The sequence below is a fragment of the Typha latifolia genome, chromosome 7 (genome assembly GCF_019914945.1).
Source record: "Typha latifolia isolate L0001 chromosome 7, TyphaL0001v2, whole genome shotgun sequence".
NCBI classification, from domain to species: Eukaryota; Viridiplantae; Streptophyta; class Magnoliopsida; order Poales; family Typhaceae; genus Typha; species Typha latifolia.
In genome coordinates this window covers 9,183,316-9,203,582 of record NC_133092.1, presented here as the reverse complement: position 1 = coordinate 9,203,582, position 20,267 = coordinate 9,183,316, and the positions used below count along the sequence as shown (strand labels likewise).

The window sequence follows — 20,267 nt, the reverse complement described above, 5'->3', positions numbered from 1 at the left end:
CAGATTATAGATGGAGATTCTAGTTGAGGGGTTTAGCAAGCTTTCGGATGAGGCGAAATGGGAGTTGAGACTGACATTTTGGAGTGTTTTCCCGACTTTTCACCTTGAGGGCAAAGTGGGGGAAGCGTGGTGGGCTGATACACTTAGTTAGGATATTTTCTTATTGCATTAGTTATTTATTTTTTTAAAAATAAAATTCCTGTAGGTCGCATTCGAACGCAGGAGAGGTCGCGTTCGAACGTCCTTGCAAACGCCTACATTAGGTTCACAAATATAGAGAACGTGAAAAGTGCGTTCGAACACGATCGAGTGAGTTCAAACGCCTGCATTGCATTCGCATATACAGAGAATGTCTTTTGTGCGTTCGAACGCGATCGACGAGAATCCTCTATAATTATGGTTACTTATTATTTTAGGACTTGTTGACTAGCCTTTATAAGTATGTGAATGGCAGTCAAATTCATTATGCTATTGGATTATTAATTTCTTGCCTCATATTTTTTCTAAACTCTCTCCCTCCTCCCTCTTCACTATCTTTCCATCTCTATCGTTGGCAAGGTTTCTCATAACTTCTAATCTCCCTCGACTGTCAAGCCACCCCTCTTCTTTGGTATCTCGACCACTTTGTTCCCTTCATCTATATCCCTTAATCACATTCATCATCCACCTTCATCTTCATACCTATCTATAACCCTAACATCCACTCCACCCGTCACCACCACCATCACTCACGTTATTCCATATTTTCGTCCATGTTTTAGTTCGAATCTGTGAAGGGCATAAATAGGAAAGTTATATATAAGAAAGATACGAATCTAATCCAATTATTTTCGTAATTTTATGACTACAAGAGAATATCTAACAAATATTTTCTCATGGTTGCGCATACTGCTTTCTACAATAAATTCAGATTTTAAAGGAATTGTTCTGTAACCTATCTTTTGGTACAAGAACCCATCATAACCACTGAGTACTCAGGACAAGATCAACACCCCGTAAGGCAAGTGGATACAAATCAACAATCAATTCGTGTCCTTGGACTCAATTTTCCACTCAACGACACAAATAGTCAGCTTTCAATTTTGTTCCATCGCTAATTGCTACATCGAATGCATTGGTCAGTTCAGCTTCCAACCCAATCCTCCTCAGCAAACGCTCATATGAGAAGTTATGCGTGCTCCCCAAGTCAATGAGGATGTGCACACAATGCTTCTTGACAAATCCATCTACTCAAAGCGTCTTTGGTGCAACGATTTTGGAGCAAGTGTGCATTGAAATTTTGGCTTGCATATCCTTCTCTTCATATGCCTCCGGGGCCTCATCAAGAAGCTCTTCCACAACCTCTTCCTCAGCCAATTCCTCTTCTAGATCATCTTGCCCATTAATCAACATGACGCTCCTCGTTGCTTTAGCACACCGATGACTGGGTGTGAAACTTCATCACATCTGAAGCATAGAACTTTTGCCCTCCGCTCTTCCATTTAGGCAGATGTGAGAGTTTTGGATAGAGGCTCTATGGTTCCCTTTCTCATTAGCGGAGGGCTAGAGTAGAGCTCTCTATCCTAGATTTCCAGCAGCCAACCTCGGAGTCGCTGTTGCAGTACCAATTGCTTCAACTGGCCAATAAGGCTGTCGTGGTTCTTGGATGGACCATGAGTTTTTGCCTTGGTTCCTCAAACCTTAGTGCTTCCTCTCCATAATGATGGCACCCTCATAGGCGTCCGACCATGGTGGATCACAACGTGCACTAATCCGATAAAACTCTTCTTGGTACGCTATGACTGTAGTTCGCTGTACCGTCTTAGTAAGTAGAGCATCAAAATTTTCATATCTAGCAACCTCAAACCTTTTCACAATGCTCCTTGTAAGGTCCGCCCATGCCCCAAGCCGCCCGTTCCTTGCGACGCCCCGGTACCAATGAAGGGCTGGCCTTTCAAAATATAAGCTTGCTAGCATGACCTTGGAGTCTTCTAGCATTCTTTGGAACTAAAAAAATTGCTCGTCCCTGTATATCCAATCAAGAGTATCGCCACTTTAAAATTTTGGAAAATCAAGACGTATTGATCGACTTCGTACACCAAAATCATTGTTAAGATCGTAGCCTTGACACAGCCTAACCGTGGGAGGGTGTTGTTGTTGTCATTATGCATCCTTTCTCTACTGAATAAAATCACACCAGTGTTCCACCTTGTCATCCTCCACCCACTCCTTATCATCTTCATGTAAAGTTCGCACTCGAGCCCTAGGGTTCTCCTCAAGTTGCACCGATCCAAGGATAGCCAGGGCCTCTCGTGCCATGGGGTGTGGAAGAATCGGCTTGTGGTGGTGGATGACATGTCCGACGGTAGGGCTAGCTAGACCCGATGGTTGATGCCGATATGTTGAGGTCTCACCGCATTCCAACATCAATCCATGAATCGCTTTGCAAGTGGCGCGGTGATCTTCCTTGTATAGCCTTCATCAACCTTTCTAAGACCATGTTGGTCGGTGCCAAGGCAGCCATCAATGCAGATATAAGGCCTTTCGTAATCATTGGACTTTTCGAGGAAAAATACTTTCTTCATGCTTCACGCCTTGCGGTTTCCATGTTTGCGCCTTCCTCCATTATATTTAGATCTTCCGTTTTCCTTCTAGAAGCCATCGCTCGAGTCGTCGTCATCAATGATACGTCTAAGGTTAGCTTGGCTTTGATACCTCTTGATATGATCTGGAATAATGATGTTGCAACAATCTGAAGATTAGCCCAATTCTTCTTAGGGCAGAACTTTTGAGGAGATTTGTAAAAGATCTAGCCATCCAATAGATCTATAAATTTGGCAGGTTGTTCCTCTTGAATTTAGGAATCCAATACAACTGAGATCACATTGATCAGATATGTAGATCAAAAGTTATGGAAAAAAATACTAACCATTGGTCAAGTGATGGTATGGTGGACATAAGTTATGGAATAATAAAATAATAGTTAAGTTTTGGGAAAGATGATGGCAGCAATGGTGGGGCAGAGCATTAAGCTAAACGAAGGGGGAGAGAGTGGACCAATCCTTGAGAAGCAAAGGGGCACGATCAAATTGAGGGAGGAAGAAGACGACGTCCAATATTGAATGCTATTGGAGGAAAAAGAGAGGGTTGGAAAGGAAAACTCCAATATTTCATCAATAAATCTCAATTAGGTTGCTTTCCACATATTTAGAGGCTAACCTATTAAACAAAATAATTAAAAGATAACCCTAGGACCATGTAGTTTGCCGATTACGTTCGAACACAATTAATGCATTCTCTGTCATTGCGAACGTGTGTAGGCGTTCGAACAGCACGTTCAAACATGGCCGAACACATTCGAACGCACTAAGCACGTTCTCTATTTTTGCGAACGCTGCAGACGTTCGACAGCCATGTTCGAATGCGACTGCCATAAATCTTATTCTTCTAAAACAAAAGTTATTTCTAAAACAAAAGTAAACAAAAGTCATAACTAGCTGAATCATAACATTCGTGCTAATATTAGATGTAGATTGATTTGTACCCTAGCAGGATGTCTGGCATCAGTTAGCTAGTAGGGCGATAGGCCATTTCTTTCATGCTTTATTTTGAACTCATGTTAAAGGCTTATGTTCTCTTATTGTAGCTACACTGAACATGTACTCTTGTAAGAGATGCTTACCATTTTTATTGTATTATAGATGGATTTGTTGTGGCCTACAGGCCTCATTTCTTCTTTCTGTTTAATTTATTTGGATTTCCTCATTTTTGGTGGCATGTTGTTGAGCTCCTAAACCCCCACATGACGCTCACGGGAGGGGTAAGCCTCGTGAGAGTCACATGGCAGTGTTTTGGTCGTTACATCCTTGGGTTGTTTCTCCTCTCAATGTAAGCTACATCTGGTAGTCTCTCACTATCAGTCTTTTAGACTATTTTTTGGTTGTTATCGTCATCGGATTCGCTACCCAACAAGTGGTTTAGCTTTCTCTTCCTGAGTAATCTCTGTAGGGTGCCCACATTTGGGCCCTCCCTGTAACGCCCTCGCCCGGCACGGGCACGTGCACATATGAATATTAATCATGTAACCCATCACCAATTAAATCATATTATTAACCAAATAAACATGTTAACATATAAATATTCCAGTCCACAATAATATACATTAAACCACCACATAATCTGACAGGACCCACACAGGCCACAACAAACCATCAAGATACAACTAAAATGACTAATATAAGAGTACACTATGATTCGACATGTATTATACAATTCATCGTCTAATACAACAGTGTACAAATATCAAACACTGATACAACTCAATTCCTATATAAATTATCATCTATGCCGTCTCACATCTATAGCTCACCTCATCATCGCTCTAAAATATCTTCGCAAGATATCTCAAGTTGCTATCATATACCACGTATCTGAGGGGGTTAGAAAAAAAATAAAGAGAGTCATGAGCAAAAGGCTTAGTGAATAGACCTTACCCCGAATCGGTGATGTCAAACAGAGAGTAAATCATGTACTGGATAATATGAATCAGAAAGAGCATCATGTCATGAATGAGTATATGAATGTTCCTCAATAAATAAAAAATAGATAACATGTCATGTTATAACTGGTAGAATATATAATCATCGATAATGTATAAATAAATTTCCATGTCATATCATCACCATAACTCTCTCTCAAATATGACACATGATGCATGCCGACCATGACCATGCTATCATATCAAATGCAACCATATATAATGCATATTGATCACTCGATAATCAGGTAACCAAATAATAATAAAATCATATGTATTTCTCAACATCACAATCATCAATCATCACCGACATCTCGGTATAATATCATCATACTAAACCACTATGCATAGTCAATACCCGGTACCCGGTCTCAACATTATGTCCAAAGGCTCAGAGCATACTCCGCCACCCGCAAGAGTATCTCTAATATAACTATACCCCGCCACCCGCTAGGGTATCAACATCCATCCAAACCGGGCACCCACATAGGTGAAAGAAACCTCGTGAGGATAACTCGCATATATGCCCTAGCGAACGACATGTGTCCGAATGTCTGTTGTGCATATATCCAGTACGATAACAAGTCAACGCATAACAGGAATTTAGGTGGAATAAGAATCAAGAGAAAATGATGCAATGTAGTCTCCTATTGTATTGTCAACACATGCATACTCATGCTAATCTATTACATGCATACTCATGCTACATATCAACTCGGTAAACAATCATAACAATAGAATCATCTCTAACCATCTCTATATATATCACCAATGTACTCATATCCCAAATCAGCATAATCGAATGCATGATAAAATATGCTCAACTGTAATCATCTCTAGATAAAATCATATAATCATGTTGGAGGCCAAAACATGCATGTACATAAATATATAATATAACCTAATTTGATAAAGGCGTCTAAGAGATAAGACTACTCACACTTGATCAGAAGACGCAAACCACGTATCCCTCGTATCCGCCAACAACCGAATGACAACTCATCGCTAGTAAGATCCACGGGGTCTCAAATAAGGGGGTTCGGGGTCTGAAAATATTTAAGTAGCATGAAGTTAGCCATTCATCTAATTAAAATCCGTTCATGTAATATAAGATGATTTAGTAGGTTTTAGAATTTCTACTTATCTTTATAACTAGCTAGATTTTAAAAATAAAACTATAAATATAGATTAAAAAAACTAATTATAATTATATCTTGATTAATTATAACTATATGATCACTACTTTATAAAATAATAAATAAATACATAAGCCTAGTATTTTATTTGTTACAAAATAATAATGTATAATAGATTATTAGAATTATTTAAAATGTATCTCATAAGAATAATAGTATATAAATTTGATAATTATAATTTACAAATCTATATATTACTCTAATAGGGATATAAATAATAAATATAAGTATTACCTATATTTATACCTAATTAATCATTACCTATACAAATTATAATTAATAATAATTATATTGAAGAATATATAATATTATTAAAATAGTTAATGTCTAAGTAATCTATTTGCATTAATTAAGAAGAAAAATACCTAAATAAATAACATAAATAAAATAATTAATTAATAAATTAATTAAATCTGCCATCAGTGTTGGGCTCAGCCCAGCACTGTGTAGAAAGAAAGAGAAGGAGCTAAGGAAGAAGGAGAAAAAGAAAGAAAGAAAGAAAGAAAGAAAGAAAGAAAGAAAGAAAGAAAGAAAGAAAGAAGAAGAAGAAGAAGAAGAAGAGGAGGAGGAGAGGAAGAGAAGAAAGAGAGGAGGAAGGGGAGAGGGTTGTGGACCCGGGCCGACGGGGAGGGTAACCGGCCGCTGGTGGCCATCCAGCGACCAGCCTCTCGCCGGCGGCTCAACTCCGACGAGCCCGAGCCCAAGGCAAGAGAAAGAGAGCTAGATAGAGAGAGAGATAGAGAGAGAGGGGGGGGGGAGGGAGGGAGGGAGAGGGAAAGTGGGAAACTTACCCTGGTGGTGGTAGGCCGGTGGCAGCATGAGGAAAAGAGAGAGAAAGTTTGAGAGAGAGAGAGAGAGAGTTTGAGGGGAGGAGGAGAGAGAGAAAGACCGAAAGAGAGAGTGGGAGAAAGAGAGATGTAGAGGGAGAAAGAGAGGCGGTGGGGGGGTCTTGGCGGTGGCGGTGGCTGCGGCGGTGGTGAGGCCCGCCGTAGCCAGCTGGCCGCAGCCGGTTGGCTGCAGCGACGCGAGGGGGGCGTGGCACGCTCCCCTCCTGCCACTGCATGGCACGAGGCCGTCTACACTATGGCCGGCCACGTCGTGCCATGTAACTAGGTTTTTTTTTTTTTTTGGGGGATTGGATTGTTACACTCCAGAGTCACGGAGCGGCCCCTCGCTTTGGCTGTTTGCCTCGACAAGGGTAGTTCTCACCGTGAACCACCTCTAGAAGTTGAACTCCTCTCCACTAGTTTTTGCTTGTCGAGAGGAGGGTATCGGTGGGGTTGGTAACTGATTAGACCACTTTGGACAGGAGTAGGAACTTACAACAACTTGGTTTAATTCTATTCTAAAAATTCATGGGAGACATGATTTTTAGTTTGATTAGATTTAAAGATATGGAAACTAAAAGACCAAGTCAAAAGAGAAAATCAAAAAGTCAAAAACTAAATCCAAATTAATTTTGGAAAACTGAATAAGAATTGAACTTCAAAAATGGAAGCGAAGTATGAATGAAAATCTAAATACTACTTTAACTATGAAACTCGAGCTGATAAGCTATGATACCAAATTGATGAGATTCTAGTACCAAAGATAGGCTACGCAACGACTCCTTCAAGATCTGAATATATTAAAGGAATCAGTCCATAAATCATGGGAAAATATTCGTCAGATATTCTCCGCTAGTCATAAAATTATAAAACAAATTGAGTTAGATCCGTAACTTCCTGATCTACAACTTTCCTATTTATGCCCTTTGCAGATTCGAACTGTAGCAGGGACAAAAACACAGAATAACGTGGGTGATGGTAGTGATGATGGGTGGAGTGGATGTTAGGGTTATGAATGGGTATGGAGGTGAAGGTGGATGGTGGATGTGATTAAGGAATATAAACGAAGAGAACGAAGTGGTCGAGATCCCAAAGAAGAGGGGTGACTCAACAGTCGAGGGAGATTAGAAGTTAGAAAAAACCTTCCCCACGGTAGAGGTGGAAGGATGGTGAAGAGGGAGGAGGGAGAGAGTCTAGAGAGAAGATATGAGGCAAGAAATCAATAATCAAATTCCCTAATGAAGTTGGCTGCCACCCACATATTTATAGAGGCTAGCCAACAAGTCCTAAAATAATATGAAACCCTAATTCTAAAAGATTCCCATCGATTGAAAAGTGAAACAAACATATCATATAAAATCTTATTTTGCTCACTATATAGTTTCAAAATTTATTTTTTAATAGTTATCCATGACTTTGTTGAAAAAGCATGTCATAGAGATTTTATAAAGTTAATAAAATACATATGCTCTACAATAGAGAAAGGATATCCATGCATTAGTATTGTCGTGATAAGTTTTTCTTGACTTATTTCTTCATTATATATGTATGACTCTCAAATTCCATCTTATTTAACTTTTGTGAGATTGAGTACCATTTGCCCTTCATCTCTACTGTATTTATTTTTATAATGGTTCCTCAAGTGTGATATTTCTATAGAATTTTTCATACTAAATTGCTTTTGACAAAATTTACATATTGCGTTGTACTTACAAACAGTTTTTCCATCTATTACTTTTGTCTCTTTAACTTTATCAAAATTATTTTAGACATCTGATGTCAATTTCTTCTTCTTTGTTCTATGCAGTACTATATAGATACATAGACAAGTATCAGATTCCTACTTTTGTTCAAGTACCAGACATAGAGACAAGTATCAGATTCCTACTTTTGTTCAATTATTAGATACCAAAAACTCATATTATCTCATGTTTTTTACAAAGTAGGAAAGATTAACTACTTCCTCTAATCTATAGTTCTGTACTACTAGCACTAGTTGGAAATAACAAAATTTATTGATGGTAGAGGTCTAAAGACATGTATTGACATTAGACAAGTGGACAAGTTCGAATTAGTACAGCTCGAGGAGGAAGGACTAGAGGAGGGGAAGCTTGGTGACGCCGAGCATAAGGAGGAAGGACCGGAGGAGGCGGAGCTTGGTGAGGCCAAGCTCGAGGAGGGAGGGCCAAAGGAGGTGGAGCTTAGCGTCGCTGAGCTCGAGGAAGGACTGGAGGAGATGGAGCTTAGTGTCACTGAGCTCGAGGAGGGAGGACCGGAGGAGGTGAGGTTGGTGATACCACGATCGAAGAGTTGATGGCGTCTGTGATCGGTGATGGTGATGAGGGATTTTAGATGGTGGTGGCTGCGAACATTTGGGAATTGGGAGATTTGAGAGATCAGAGATCATAGGTAAAAGGGAAGGGTTTACGAGTTGGGTACTTATATAAGCGAATAAACGGATATCCGTTATTCGAATCTGTATTCAATAAATTTAGTTATACACGTATCTGTATCCGGATCCGAATTTTTTTTTCTAAAATGCTATCTGTATCTGGATTCAGATCCAGATATTTTAGTAAATGGCTATCCGTATTTATATCCGGATCTGAATCGGGTAGCGGGTCGGGTCGAGTCTTAAGTCCGACCGGTTTTCACCCATAGTCGTGGGTCGGTGGAGTAGTTGGTCTGGACGCGTGGTACACATCTACAGAGGTTCCAACCAAAACATGTGCGGCAGTGCGGGTGCGCCTGCCTGTCAAACCTAAATCCAAGGCATCCGATCTTTTACCATGGCCGAGACCTCCACCTTGACTACCACCCACGACTACCCCGCCATCGATCCGACTTCCTTTGACCTCATCGTCTCCGGTACCGGTTTCCCCGAATCTCTCCTCGCCGCTGCCGCGGCCGCCGCAGGCAAATCTGTCCTCCATGTCGACCCTCACCCCTTCTATGGCTCCCACTTCGCCTCCCTCCCCTCCCCTCCTTGTCCTCCTTCCTCTCCTCTCCCTCCTCCTACCCTTATCCTTCTCCTTCCCCATCCCCCTCCTCTTCCTACACCGCCGTAGAGCTGCGTCACCTCCTCCTCTACTCCGCGATCGAGACCTCCGGATCCCTTCCCGAACCCTGTAGAAACTTCGTAATCGACCTGGCCGGACCAAGGGTGTTGTACTGCGCCGATGAGGCTGTGGATCTGCTGCTGAGATCCGGAGCAAGCCACCACGTGGAGTTCAAGAGCGTCGATTCCAGTCTCATCTATTGGGAAGGGAGGCTGTGCTTTGTGCCGGACTCGAGGCAAGCCATCTTCAAGGATCGGACGCTCGGATTGGCCGAGAAGAGCCAGATGATGCGGTTCTTGAAGCTGGTGCAGAATCACATAGCATCGAGTGGAGGGGAAGTGGTGGAGGATGGGGAAGTCAGGATATCAGATGAAGACTTGCAGCTCCCCTTCGTCGATTTCCTCCAGAAACAGCGGCTTCCCCGCAAGATTAGAGCGTAAGAAATCTCTTTCTAAATTCGCTTTATTTTTGGATCTTACTTAGCTAATTAATTTCTAGTTTATTTTCTCTCTTAGGATTATCTTGTATGCGATTGCTATGGCAGATTATGACCAAGATAATGCAAACTCTTGTAACAAATTGGTCACCACAAAAGAGGGCATTGAGACTATTGCTCTTTATACCTCATCCATTGGGAGGTAATCTTCAAGTCTCAAATTTCATGGTATTTCTTGATAACCCGCTTTACCCTAAATGTTTTTGATTATCTGGAAACCCTTTTTGAGATTATTGGTATGAATAAATTCCTTGTGATGACAGTGCGAAACTTCTGATGCTTATCTCTTAAGCTTTTCCTTTCAGAACATTTTGATGACAATATTTCAGGAAATTAATTGTCAATTTCTTCCAACTGTGTTTCATGTTGAGTATGTTCCTTAACTTATTCTGTATTTACTTTGTTAATCAATTAGGCAAACAAAAGGAGATAATGATTATGGATTAGAACCAGTAAAGGAACAACCTTCATACCTCAAATACTTGCACAACAATGGTCAAGTGAAGTCCTTTATGCCCTCAAATAATTATACAATCTTCATGACCTCATAGGGTCAAATGTAATATGTCTAGAGTAGGCATTGGCATTGGCAGTTCATAGGCAGTCTTGCATAGCCTATATATGGCCACAAAATGTAGATGATTTTGTTAGTATCTAGTGGCCTGCATAGGCGATTGGGCCACCTAGTCGGTATCTGCGGCCCTTGTAGGCTGGTCAGGCGCCTTTAGTGTGTTTGTGAGCGACTTTTTATTCTAATAAGCCTCGATTGCACAAGTACTTTATGGAGGAAAAAACATATTCAAAAGCTTTAAGTCACTAGAGGCTCTATTGAATTATCGTGAATATAAGTTTTCAAATTTTTTTGGTTGTATTATTCACTTATTTGTGTGCATATGAATTGTTTTGTATATACAATTAAGTATATTTACTCATGTATTGGTTTATTAGTTATATATTTTTAATATAACATATATTTATATCTGTATATTTCTTATATATTTTATTGTTAGGCCGCATAGGCACCCACATATGCACCATACGATGCAGATGCTTTCTACAGTATTAGTTTGTCTTTGCTTACTTTCATATATCACCTCTTCAATTTTAACTTCTTTGGAAACATTCTCTAATATGAGATTAAGGCAATGTGCAACATATGACGTCCAATACAGTTGTTGCCTCTTATTTTTTTGTAAGCAATGCTCCAATAGTCATATAATTTGCCATTTTATTAGTGACCACTTCAATGTCTTTTTCCTTATCAACTTCTTCTACTACATCATCCATCAACCTAAATGTCCTTTGCATCTTTGAGATAGATAGTAGCATTTATACACTTCAAAAATATTGTCCTCTTGCTCAGGTAGACTAAGAAATTAATTAACTCTTATTGCCTTTGTACTGCTCAAATATACCTAGTATATCAGTAACAAAAAGAATTTCTTTGACAAAGTGACCATTACAAAAATTCTAGATAAATTTCTATTGAAATTCTAGTTTCTGAAGTTGCTTACTCGTTGATCTTGTGTCAGGTTTACTAATGCTGTAGGTGCATTCATCTATCCTATGTATGGACATGGTGAGCTACCCCAAGCTTTTTGTCGTTGTGCTGCTGTTAAAGGCGCTCTATATGTAAGATTTTATGGACATAAACCACCTTTAGCATAGAGTTTGCAGTCTATATTTGGCAGATGATTTCTTAGATTAAATGAAAAGAGAAAAAATTTGGTATGCAAATTAAGGGTTTAAACGAGCTGAGCTAGAGCAAGCTAAGCCAACCTTAGCCCATCTCGAAAATACTGCAAGCCAAGCACAAGTCGAGCTTACAAAAGGTGAGATCGAGTTCGGCTCGATTAAACATCAATCCGAAATGCATGGTATTTCTATTGGATGTGTGAGGCTATAACCAAGGCAGCTCTCTCATTTCTCAGTCTCCAAAATTAATGCTTTTATATGGATTTGTCGGACAGAGACTTTCAATACTCAAGCTGCTGACATATTGGACTAGATTAAAGATACTAAAAGGCACTAAACAATTTTAGCCTTAAATAATAACCGCAACATTTCTTTTGTTGGTAAAGTACCTATTCTTTACAAATCCAAAGTCTAAACTTAGTTAAGACCATGGTTCGTCGGGTCGGTAGATCCCAATCTTAATCCTGATCCAGGCCCAATTAGAACTCTTTCTTCTCGCTCTCTCTCTTTCTCTCTCTTTTCACTCTTTTTTATTTTTTTTTCTTTCCTTATTATATAGTCATTGTTTCTTTTACGGATAGATTTAGCTCTAGCAAACTCCGACAAACTCTGGTATATAATTTTTTAATTTTATTTCTTTATTTTTTCTTTCAGTTTTTTTATTTCTTCCACTCTCTCCCTTTTTTCTTCTCTTTTCTTCTTTACCACACCATAGTTTTTCTTTCCTTTATTTAATTTTCTTTCACTCGCTCTCTTTCTAATCTTTTCTTCTTTTTAGTTTTCACTGCACTATAATTTTTCTTTCTTTATTCTCTTATTTTTTATTATTTTTCTAAGCTTTTAGAAGTTTTCCTGGATTTTTTAATAATATTTAAAAAATCGGGATCTAGGCAACATATATGGCCGATATGGTCAATCCAGCCGAAATGTATCGGTTTTTCGAAGGCCGATTCCGATTTTTCGAACCTTGATTAAGACAAAATTGCAGCCTTACCAACTATGCTACGTTTAGTGTGTCAAATTTCTCACCACAAAGCTGAGCTTGAACAAGCTGGTATCAGCTTGAGCTCAAAACTTGAGCTTGAACTCGACTCGCTTAACGAGCAAGCGAGCTTGATTGGCTCGCGAGCTGTGAGCTTTTTTGGCAGCCCTACATGCAACCAAACCACAACTGAAATAGTTCAGATAGGTTAGAGGTCTAGGATTCTCTTTTATTATATTTATTTATCTCTATTCTTCACCAAAGAGTGAATATTCTTTACCTTTTTTTCTTTTATTTATTATTATTGCATGAATTGTTTCTCATTTCTACTGTTGTATGGCACCTGAGTCCATAAATCTTTGCTTGTGCAGGTACTACGTATGCCAGTCATTGCCCTCCTTATTGACAAGGTATGGATGTGCTTGTCACTAGTTTTTAGGACTGTACTGCTGCTAATTATTTCAGTATATTAGTGCTATGAAGCAGTCTTAGGCTATTTATATTATAAATTGAACCTCCTCAATAGCATCTTTCATTCTCCTGCCTTTGGCTGTGTTTCTATGAAGCCTTCATTTGATTGTGACTCTATTAAAATCAAGGTTTCTAGTATCGGGATCGGTATCGGGTGTCCAGAAAAACGATACGTATCGGCCGTATCGGCCGTATCGGCCGTACGTATCGGATCGGACTATTTTTTAATTATATAAAATTCTAAATATTATTTAAAAATGCAGAAAAATTTAGAAAAATGACAAAAAATAAGAAAACAAAAATTACTCACATATGAAGTCTAAAAACTTAAAAAAATGTATTAACTTACTCAAAATTTAAAACTTTGTTGAATACCGAGCTGGTTCTCGTAAATTTCTATAGTCTTCATCATCATAATCACCATAAGTTTGTAAATATTGATGTCACGGGACCCGATGCTCCAAAAAGTGATTCCATCATACTAGTCATATTGTATGGATCTTGTTGTGTGATTTGCGTTTGAGGAGGATAATAACCAAACATTTGGATCTTGTTGTGTGACTTGCGTTTGAGGAGGATAATAACCAAAGATTTGGATCTTGTGCTGAGAATACGAGGATACGAGGACAATAACTAGCATATGGATCTTGTGATGGCTCCAAACAATAAATACTCGATGTACCATAATCATAGGAACCAAAATGCATCTCATGACGACGTCGCTGATATGTATATATATCCTCAGTTTCTTTGTCTTCACTCCTTATGCCTCCTTGACTTTCCTCAACAAATTTAGATAGAACGATCTCACCACCATATGTATCATCAGGACTATGACTCGTACCAGCCTCTGCCCTCGTCGTGATCTCTCCCAATATTTCATCTAACCATGGGTTATCTCTGTCATCTAATAACCTGTCCTCCATTTCTCTGATCCATGGAGTCAAGGGGTCTTCTTCATCAAAAACATGATTTAAATCAATCAGTTGTTCATTTTCTGTATTTCTTCTTAAATTTCTCTCCCTCAATCTTATATTATAATGACAAAAAACTAACTTATCCAATCTTTCCATTGTCAGTCGGTTTCGTGTTTTTGTGTGGATTAAGGAAAAAGTAGTCCAATTTCTTTCACACTGTGATGAAGACACAGTTTGACTTAAAATCTTCTTTGCTATTGGCGTCAAATTTAGTGCCTCCTCCCATCCATAAATAGACCACAATTCAGCTGGAGTGTTATGAGATATAGCTGCAGCAACTTTAGCAGTACTGAATTGCCCAGCTCTCAATCTATATCTCTTCATCTGAAATCAGAAATATATTATTAGCTTATTGATTATATTGAAAGTTAAAACTTGAAACAAATAATAATAAAATTATTTAATTGAATCATAACTCACTTCTTTATCGCACAAGATTTGTTTATGAATATCGGGCTCAAGCTTGCTGATTACCTTTCTAACCCCCAACAAGACTTCACTATCATTATTGACATTTTTAGAGAATTGAAATCTTGGATTAAGAAAATACCCTGTAGAAATTTAAAATTTGTAAATTGTAAGCATTCAAATTTTTAAATATTCATAAATAAAAGTAAATTAAAACTTAGAACTTAAAAGCATACTTACCAGCAGCGTGTATATCTCTATGTAGTTGTTTGTTCCATCTAGAATCAATTATCTTCCACCACTTCCTATAACTTTGGCCCACATTTTTTTTTATTGATTCTTTAGCTATGTCCATTGCCTCATAAAAACCCATCTCGACTTATCATCACTGTCTACAAGTCTTAATACTTTGACAAGAGGCTCAAATACTGCGGTGGCAATTGTAATATTATTCCAAAATGTATTTCCAAGAGCCATATTTTTCAAAGTTTCACCTAAAGATTTATCTTTAGGTTTCATATTCTTAATTTTTATAGACCACTCCTGTGATGTAAACATCCGCATAATATCATCCTTGTAGCGCATGATGCTCTCCAAGGCTAAAAAGTGAGTGGCAAATCTAGTGACGCCAGGTCTGATGATCTCCCTACCACCAGTCATCTGCCTGAGTAAATTAAGAACCCACCCATGGTTATATATAAAATTTGTTAACCTCTGACCTTCACATATGACCATGTCAATTTCAGGCTCTTTTGCAATATCCTCTAACATCAAATCAATACAATGTGCAGCACATGGCGTCCAATATAAATGAGGTCTTTTAATCATTAGTAAATTTCCAGCAGCTTTATAATTTGCCCCATTATCAGTAACCACTGACTACTCTTTTTTACCAATTTCTTGTACCACCTCATCCATCAACCGACAAATATAATCGCATTTTTGAAATGAGCAAGAGTAGCATCCACAGACTTCAAAAATATTGTCCCCATGCCAGAGTACACTAAGAAATTAATTATATTTCTTCTGTTTTGTGTACTTCACCCATCACACATCAGTGTACAACCAAATTCATCCTAATACCGTTTAAATGTCTCAATATAAGTATAAAGTTCATCTACCTCTGAGTCAAGATATTTAGTAGCAATATCATTTGAACTAGGAGGGGGAACACTAGGCCCTACTGATTGTATAGCATCCACCATAGTGTGATAGTAAGGGCTATCAGCTACATTGAAAGGAATATGGTTGTAGAAGAAAAATTTAGAGATAGCTTTACCAATGTGTTTCTTTGCATTTTTAATTCCTTTGAGAGCTGTCTTGATTGAAGTCTGTGTACGACCCCTTTTTTTTTGAAGATATGTATCCATTGGTCCAATATTTTCAGACTCTGCTGTAACACCAGGAGTCCTATGGGTAGAACTACTGCCCCATATTCTCTCTCTCCTCGTATATTAACTGATCTAGATCTCTGAAAATTACCACCAAAGCTTCTTCTCATCTCTTCCTCTTCTCTATGCATATTTCTGCTCTCTTTCATTGCCCTCCTCATCTGTCTGTCCTCCTCATTCTCCTCACTTTGCTCACCGCTATCATCATCAATGTGTACGGGATTATGCATCAATTCTTCACGAATCATTGACTCTCTTTTATTGTGCGGTTGTTTATCCTTCTTTTTACCAATTAAATGAGCCAACATCTCGCTTTCTAACTTCCAAAGACACTTGAGTGCAAGCCGCTACATTTCCTTGTCTTCCAAACTAAATGTTCTTTCAAACGGCCGACACCACCACTCATTTCCTTTCCACACCGCTTGCATTTAACGCGTCTTTTATCTTGCCCAATAGTGCTGCAATGTTGCCACCCAATGTCGGTATCATATGACTTCTCTTTCGGAACCATTGATATTTTAGCTCTGCAACTAAAAAACATAAATAAAAATAAAAATAAAATATAGTCTCTACTCTCTACTGCAGCAGCAGCAGAGAAGTCTCTGCTGCAGACTCACGGCGGCGGCAGCGACGGCGGCTCTGCTTGCGGCCGCAGTGCGCAGCGGCACTGCTTTGCGGTGTGCGGCACAATGGAAAAAAAAAAAAAAAACTGAAAAAGAACTTACCGAAGGTCGCCGGAGATTGAGGTCGTCGGATAACGTCGCCGGAGGTCGAGATCACCGGAGAGATGGAGATCTACTCACTATTCAGTCACCGGTGAGAAAGAGAGTAAGAGATCCGTGAGAAAGAGAGAAAGAAAGAAAAGAGAGAAAGAAAGAAAAGAGAGAAAGAGAGGAAAGAGAGGAAAAGAGAGAAAGAGAGAGAGAAAAGGGAGAGAGGCAGGTGGGGGGGTGGGGACATCAATTATTGATGTCCCCCGGGTCGGATCCGACCCGTTCCCACTCGTTTCGGCCGAAACGGCCGAAACCGCAGCCGAAACCAGTCAACTGACTGGTTTCGGCTGGGATCGGGCCGATCCCGATCCGTTTCGGCCGATCCCACTCGGGATCGGCCGAAACTGGGAACCTTGATTAAAATTACTGTGATATTGATTATCTTCATCAGAAAGCATGGAAATTTACCTTTCTTTAGCAGTCATATGTACTTGTTTGTAGTGCTTGAACTTTGTGATTTTTTTTTTTGGTATCATAAAGTAATGTAGCATTTTATTATATCGTTAAATCAGGAACACAAGCACTATACAGGGGTTAGATTGGCATCTGGTCAGGATATCCTTAGCCGCCAGCTGGTAATGGCTCCATCTTATGAAGTTCCATCTTCATTCTCACCTTGTGATGGAACCTCCAACTTGTGCAACCATGTTGCTAGAGGAGTTTGTATAACCAGCAGTTCCATACAAAGGGATTCATCAAACATTATGTTAGTTTTTCCCCCAAAATGTAAGATGTGTTCTTCCATTGACATTTTTCTGTGCCGGAACTTGAGCCAATAAAACTTATTTTTAGGAGATTTTGCTTGACTTATAACATTGGCTGTCCTTTGATGTAGCTCTACATTCAGAACAGTTGACAACTATTCGAGCTCTTCAGTTGAGTAGCAATGTAGCAGTGTGTCCCCCTGGATTGTGAGTGCTATTGATCCTTCATAAACATCTCTCAGCTTATAGCACATGATCTCTACCAAAGAATCCATATGTTATTTCACTTTTCTTTTCATTTAGTTATTTCACTTTTCTTTTCATTTAGTTTTCTGGTGCATGCGTTGCATGGATGCGGTATCATCGAAAAACATTAAAACAGTGCCAATCTGAAATTAAGACCATTACTCATTAATGTTCTCTGTTTCAGGTTTGTGGTTTATCTTTCAATACCATGCACTGATGCCAGTTCAGGGAAGGGGTATATAAAAGCAGCAATGGATGTTCTTTTCACTACTCACACTTCTAATGGTTCTGAATGTAGCATGGCAACAAATAATGGGAACCAAGAAAGAGAAAACAAGCCAACTCTAATATGGAATTGTTTGTACGTGCAGGAACTTACAAAGGTATATTATTTTCACCATCATACCTTAACATGGAAGCCAGCATATGCAGCCTTTTATTTTTCATGAAAGGCCTACATTATCACATTGATTATTCTGGTTTTTATATTAGGGGTTAAGTTATTTTACCCACATATGGTTTAACTTAATTTTATAAGACTCCAACTTAAGCATTTATTCCCTATGTGATTTGGTCAAATATAATGAAAAAGATAACGGTTACATTTTAGGCACAATCATAAGTGCTTAAGTTGAAAATATATGATGTTTTTGTAAAATTTAGACAAACCACACAGGGTAAAAATACAATTTTCCCTTAATATTGTTATTATAAATTTTAGACACATTTTATTTTATATTTTTTATTGATTTTTTTTAACTAATGCAGTTTGATATATTTTTACTGAATTTGTGTACTATTGCAGGCTTCATCTGATGCAATATGTTTGTGCCCTATGCCCGATGAGAGTCTTGAATACAAAAATTTACTGGAGTCAACTAGAAAGGTCTGGTAAACTTGGAGGACTCATTTTAATTATGTACTTATTCCTGTGTAAGGACCTAGTTATTTTCTAACCATCACTCCATTCTAGATAGAGGTTTAATAATTGTGCTTAGGCATTAGAAACCCACCATAATCTTATGGTGAAATTCACTAGTAGAAATTTATTTATCAATTGGTGGCTTGCTGAATACTTCGTTCTTCATAATTTTGCAAACTGAATCATTGCTGCTTAATTTCTACGCTTACTTGTCCATTAGCTTACATACTAACTATATTTTGTTTCCTGATGTTATGGTAGTTATTGATTTTGTTTCCTGATGTTGTGGCAGTTATTCACGAAGATGTATCCTAATGAGGAATTTTTACCTCAGACTATAACGTCAGAAAATTCTGGGGATGATAATGGTTCGTCAGACTGATAACCAAACTTTGGGGCACACAATTGGCAGTTGAAAGTATTTGCCCGGTGCAGAAACTGCTGTTTTATCGAAGTTTGTATAATTGATATGTATTGCTTCTAGACAGACTGAACAGTTGAGAATTATTTGCGATGATAAAAGAGTTGATCGAGCTGCTTTACAGTGTTGATTCTGCTAAATGTTTGCCAAAACGCATCTATAGCAAGATATAGATTGAGGTAATAACTGGATCTCGGAGCATCAGAAATTTTATTTCTTTAAACCATTGTTTTCACCTTCACAATTAAGGAAATTGACTTATGTTGTCTCATTTGTACCAATTGTAACATGTAAAATCCTGTTCCTTAAAGCAGTGATCCAGTCCCTCAGAACGTTCGTGAAAGAATTTGTTAGATGCTTGAAACAGTTGTTAAAAGGCTCCCACTTCAAGATAGTCATGCAGAACCAGCTAGTTTTACTAATAATATGGTAGCAGAAGAAAATACCTATTGAAGCTTCGGTTGGCATGTAGTTTTTTATTTTATTTTATCTTTTAAAATCCGTAGACAATGTATATATAGTTTACTTTTTAAATTATGTAAATTAAAGTCTTGGATCCTAACATTTTCAAGTTTTGTCCTCCAGAATGGCTGCCTGTTGAGGGGAGATTGCCGGCTTCTCTGTTGGCCTGAGTATTTCTCGAATTTTAAGAAGCCTAGTCACAATCAAGGCAAACATAATGGGTTATAGCCCTAGCAGCCAAGAGGCCCTCGGTCGGCCACCAGGTCTCAGCGCCAGCATCAAGATGCCCTCCATTGGGCTCTCTAATAATCAACCCTGCACTACCACCAGGGAATTGCGTCCAAAGGAGCCAGCCATCCAAGTTGATTTTAATCCCCCATGGCCCATGGGTGGTGGCTCCCGTCGGAACCTAAAAGTGGACTTATAAAAATGGGCCTTCTCCTTCATGCCACAAGCATACTCCTTAGCCAGGCCAATGCTTGCCTAGCCCAAGTTAGTGTGCAGGCCAGCTCCTCACCAATTTGTTTTGCCTTTGTAAACTTTTAGATAGGCCAACCATAGCAGATAGAGTGGCCGAGATGAGTTCATGGCTGACCTACACTAAAATAGGTGATGGGCATTAGCTACTGTAGACCTTGATAGCATGTAGGTAAGCCTTCGTAACGAGGCGTCTCCAAAACGGTTTCTAAAGGAATAGTCGTGTCCTTGGAGAGGTTGGGAT

At 38.9% G+C, this 20,267-nt stretch overlaps 2 protein-coding genes across 2 annotated transcripts; one reads left to right on the top strand and one right to left on the bottom strand.

The window, feature by feature from the left end:
* The first annotated feature begins 9,249 nt into the window (after window positions 1-9,249).
* Window positions 9,250-19,430, top strand: LOC140791770 (rab escort protein 1). The gene is given in 10 exon segments (XM_073142417.1): window positions 9,250-9,509; window positions 9,512-10,034; window positions 10,114-10,236; window positions 11,627-11,726; window positions 13,143-13,181; window positions 17,304-17,517; window positions 17,627-17,702; window positions 17,926-18,124; window positions 18,547-18,627; window positions 18,956-19,430. Coding segments are annotated over 10 exon segments (1,626 nt in total). The 5' UTR covers window positions 9,250-9,328; the 3' UTR covers window positions 19,046-19,430.
* LOC140792088 (uncharacterized) lies at window positions 13,304-15,000 on the bottom strand. Its single transcript, XM_073142920.1, has 4 exons — window positions 14,868-15,000; window positions 14,640-14,770; window positions 13,865-14,543; window positions 13,304-13,338 (listed from the first exon to the last, which is right to left on the bottom strand). Exons 1-4 carry the CDS (start codon window positions 14,998-15,000, stop codon window positions 13,304-13,306), a joined length of 978 nt encoding a protein of 325 aa, XP_072999021.1.
* Window positions 19,431-20,267: the final 837 nt, after the last annotated feature.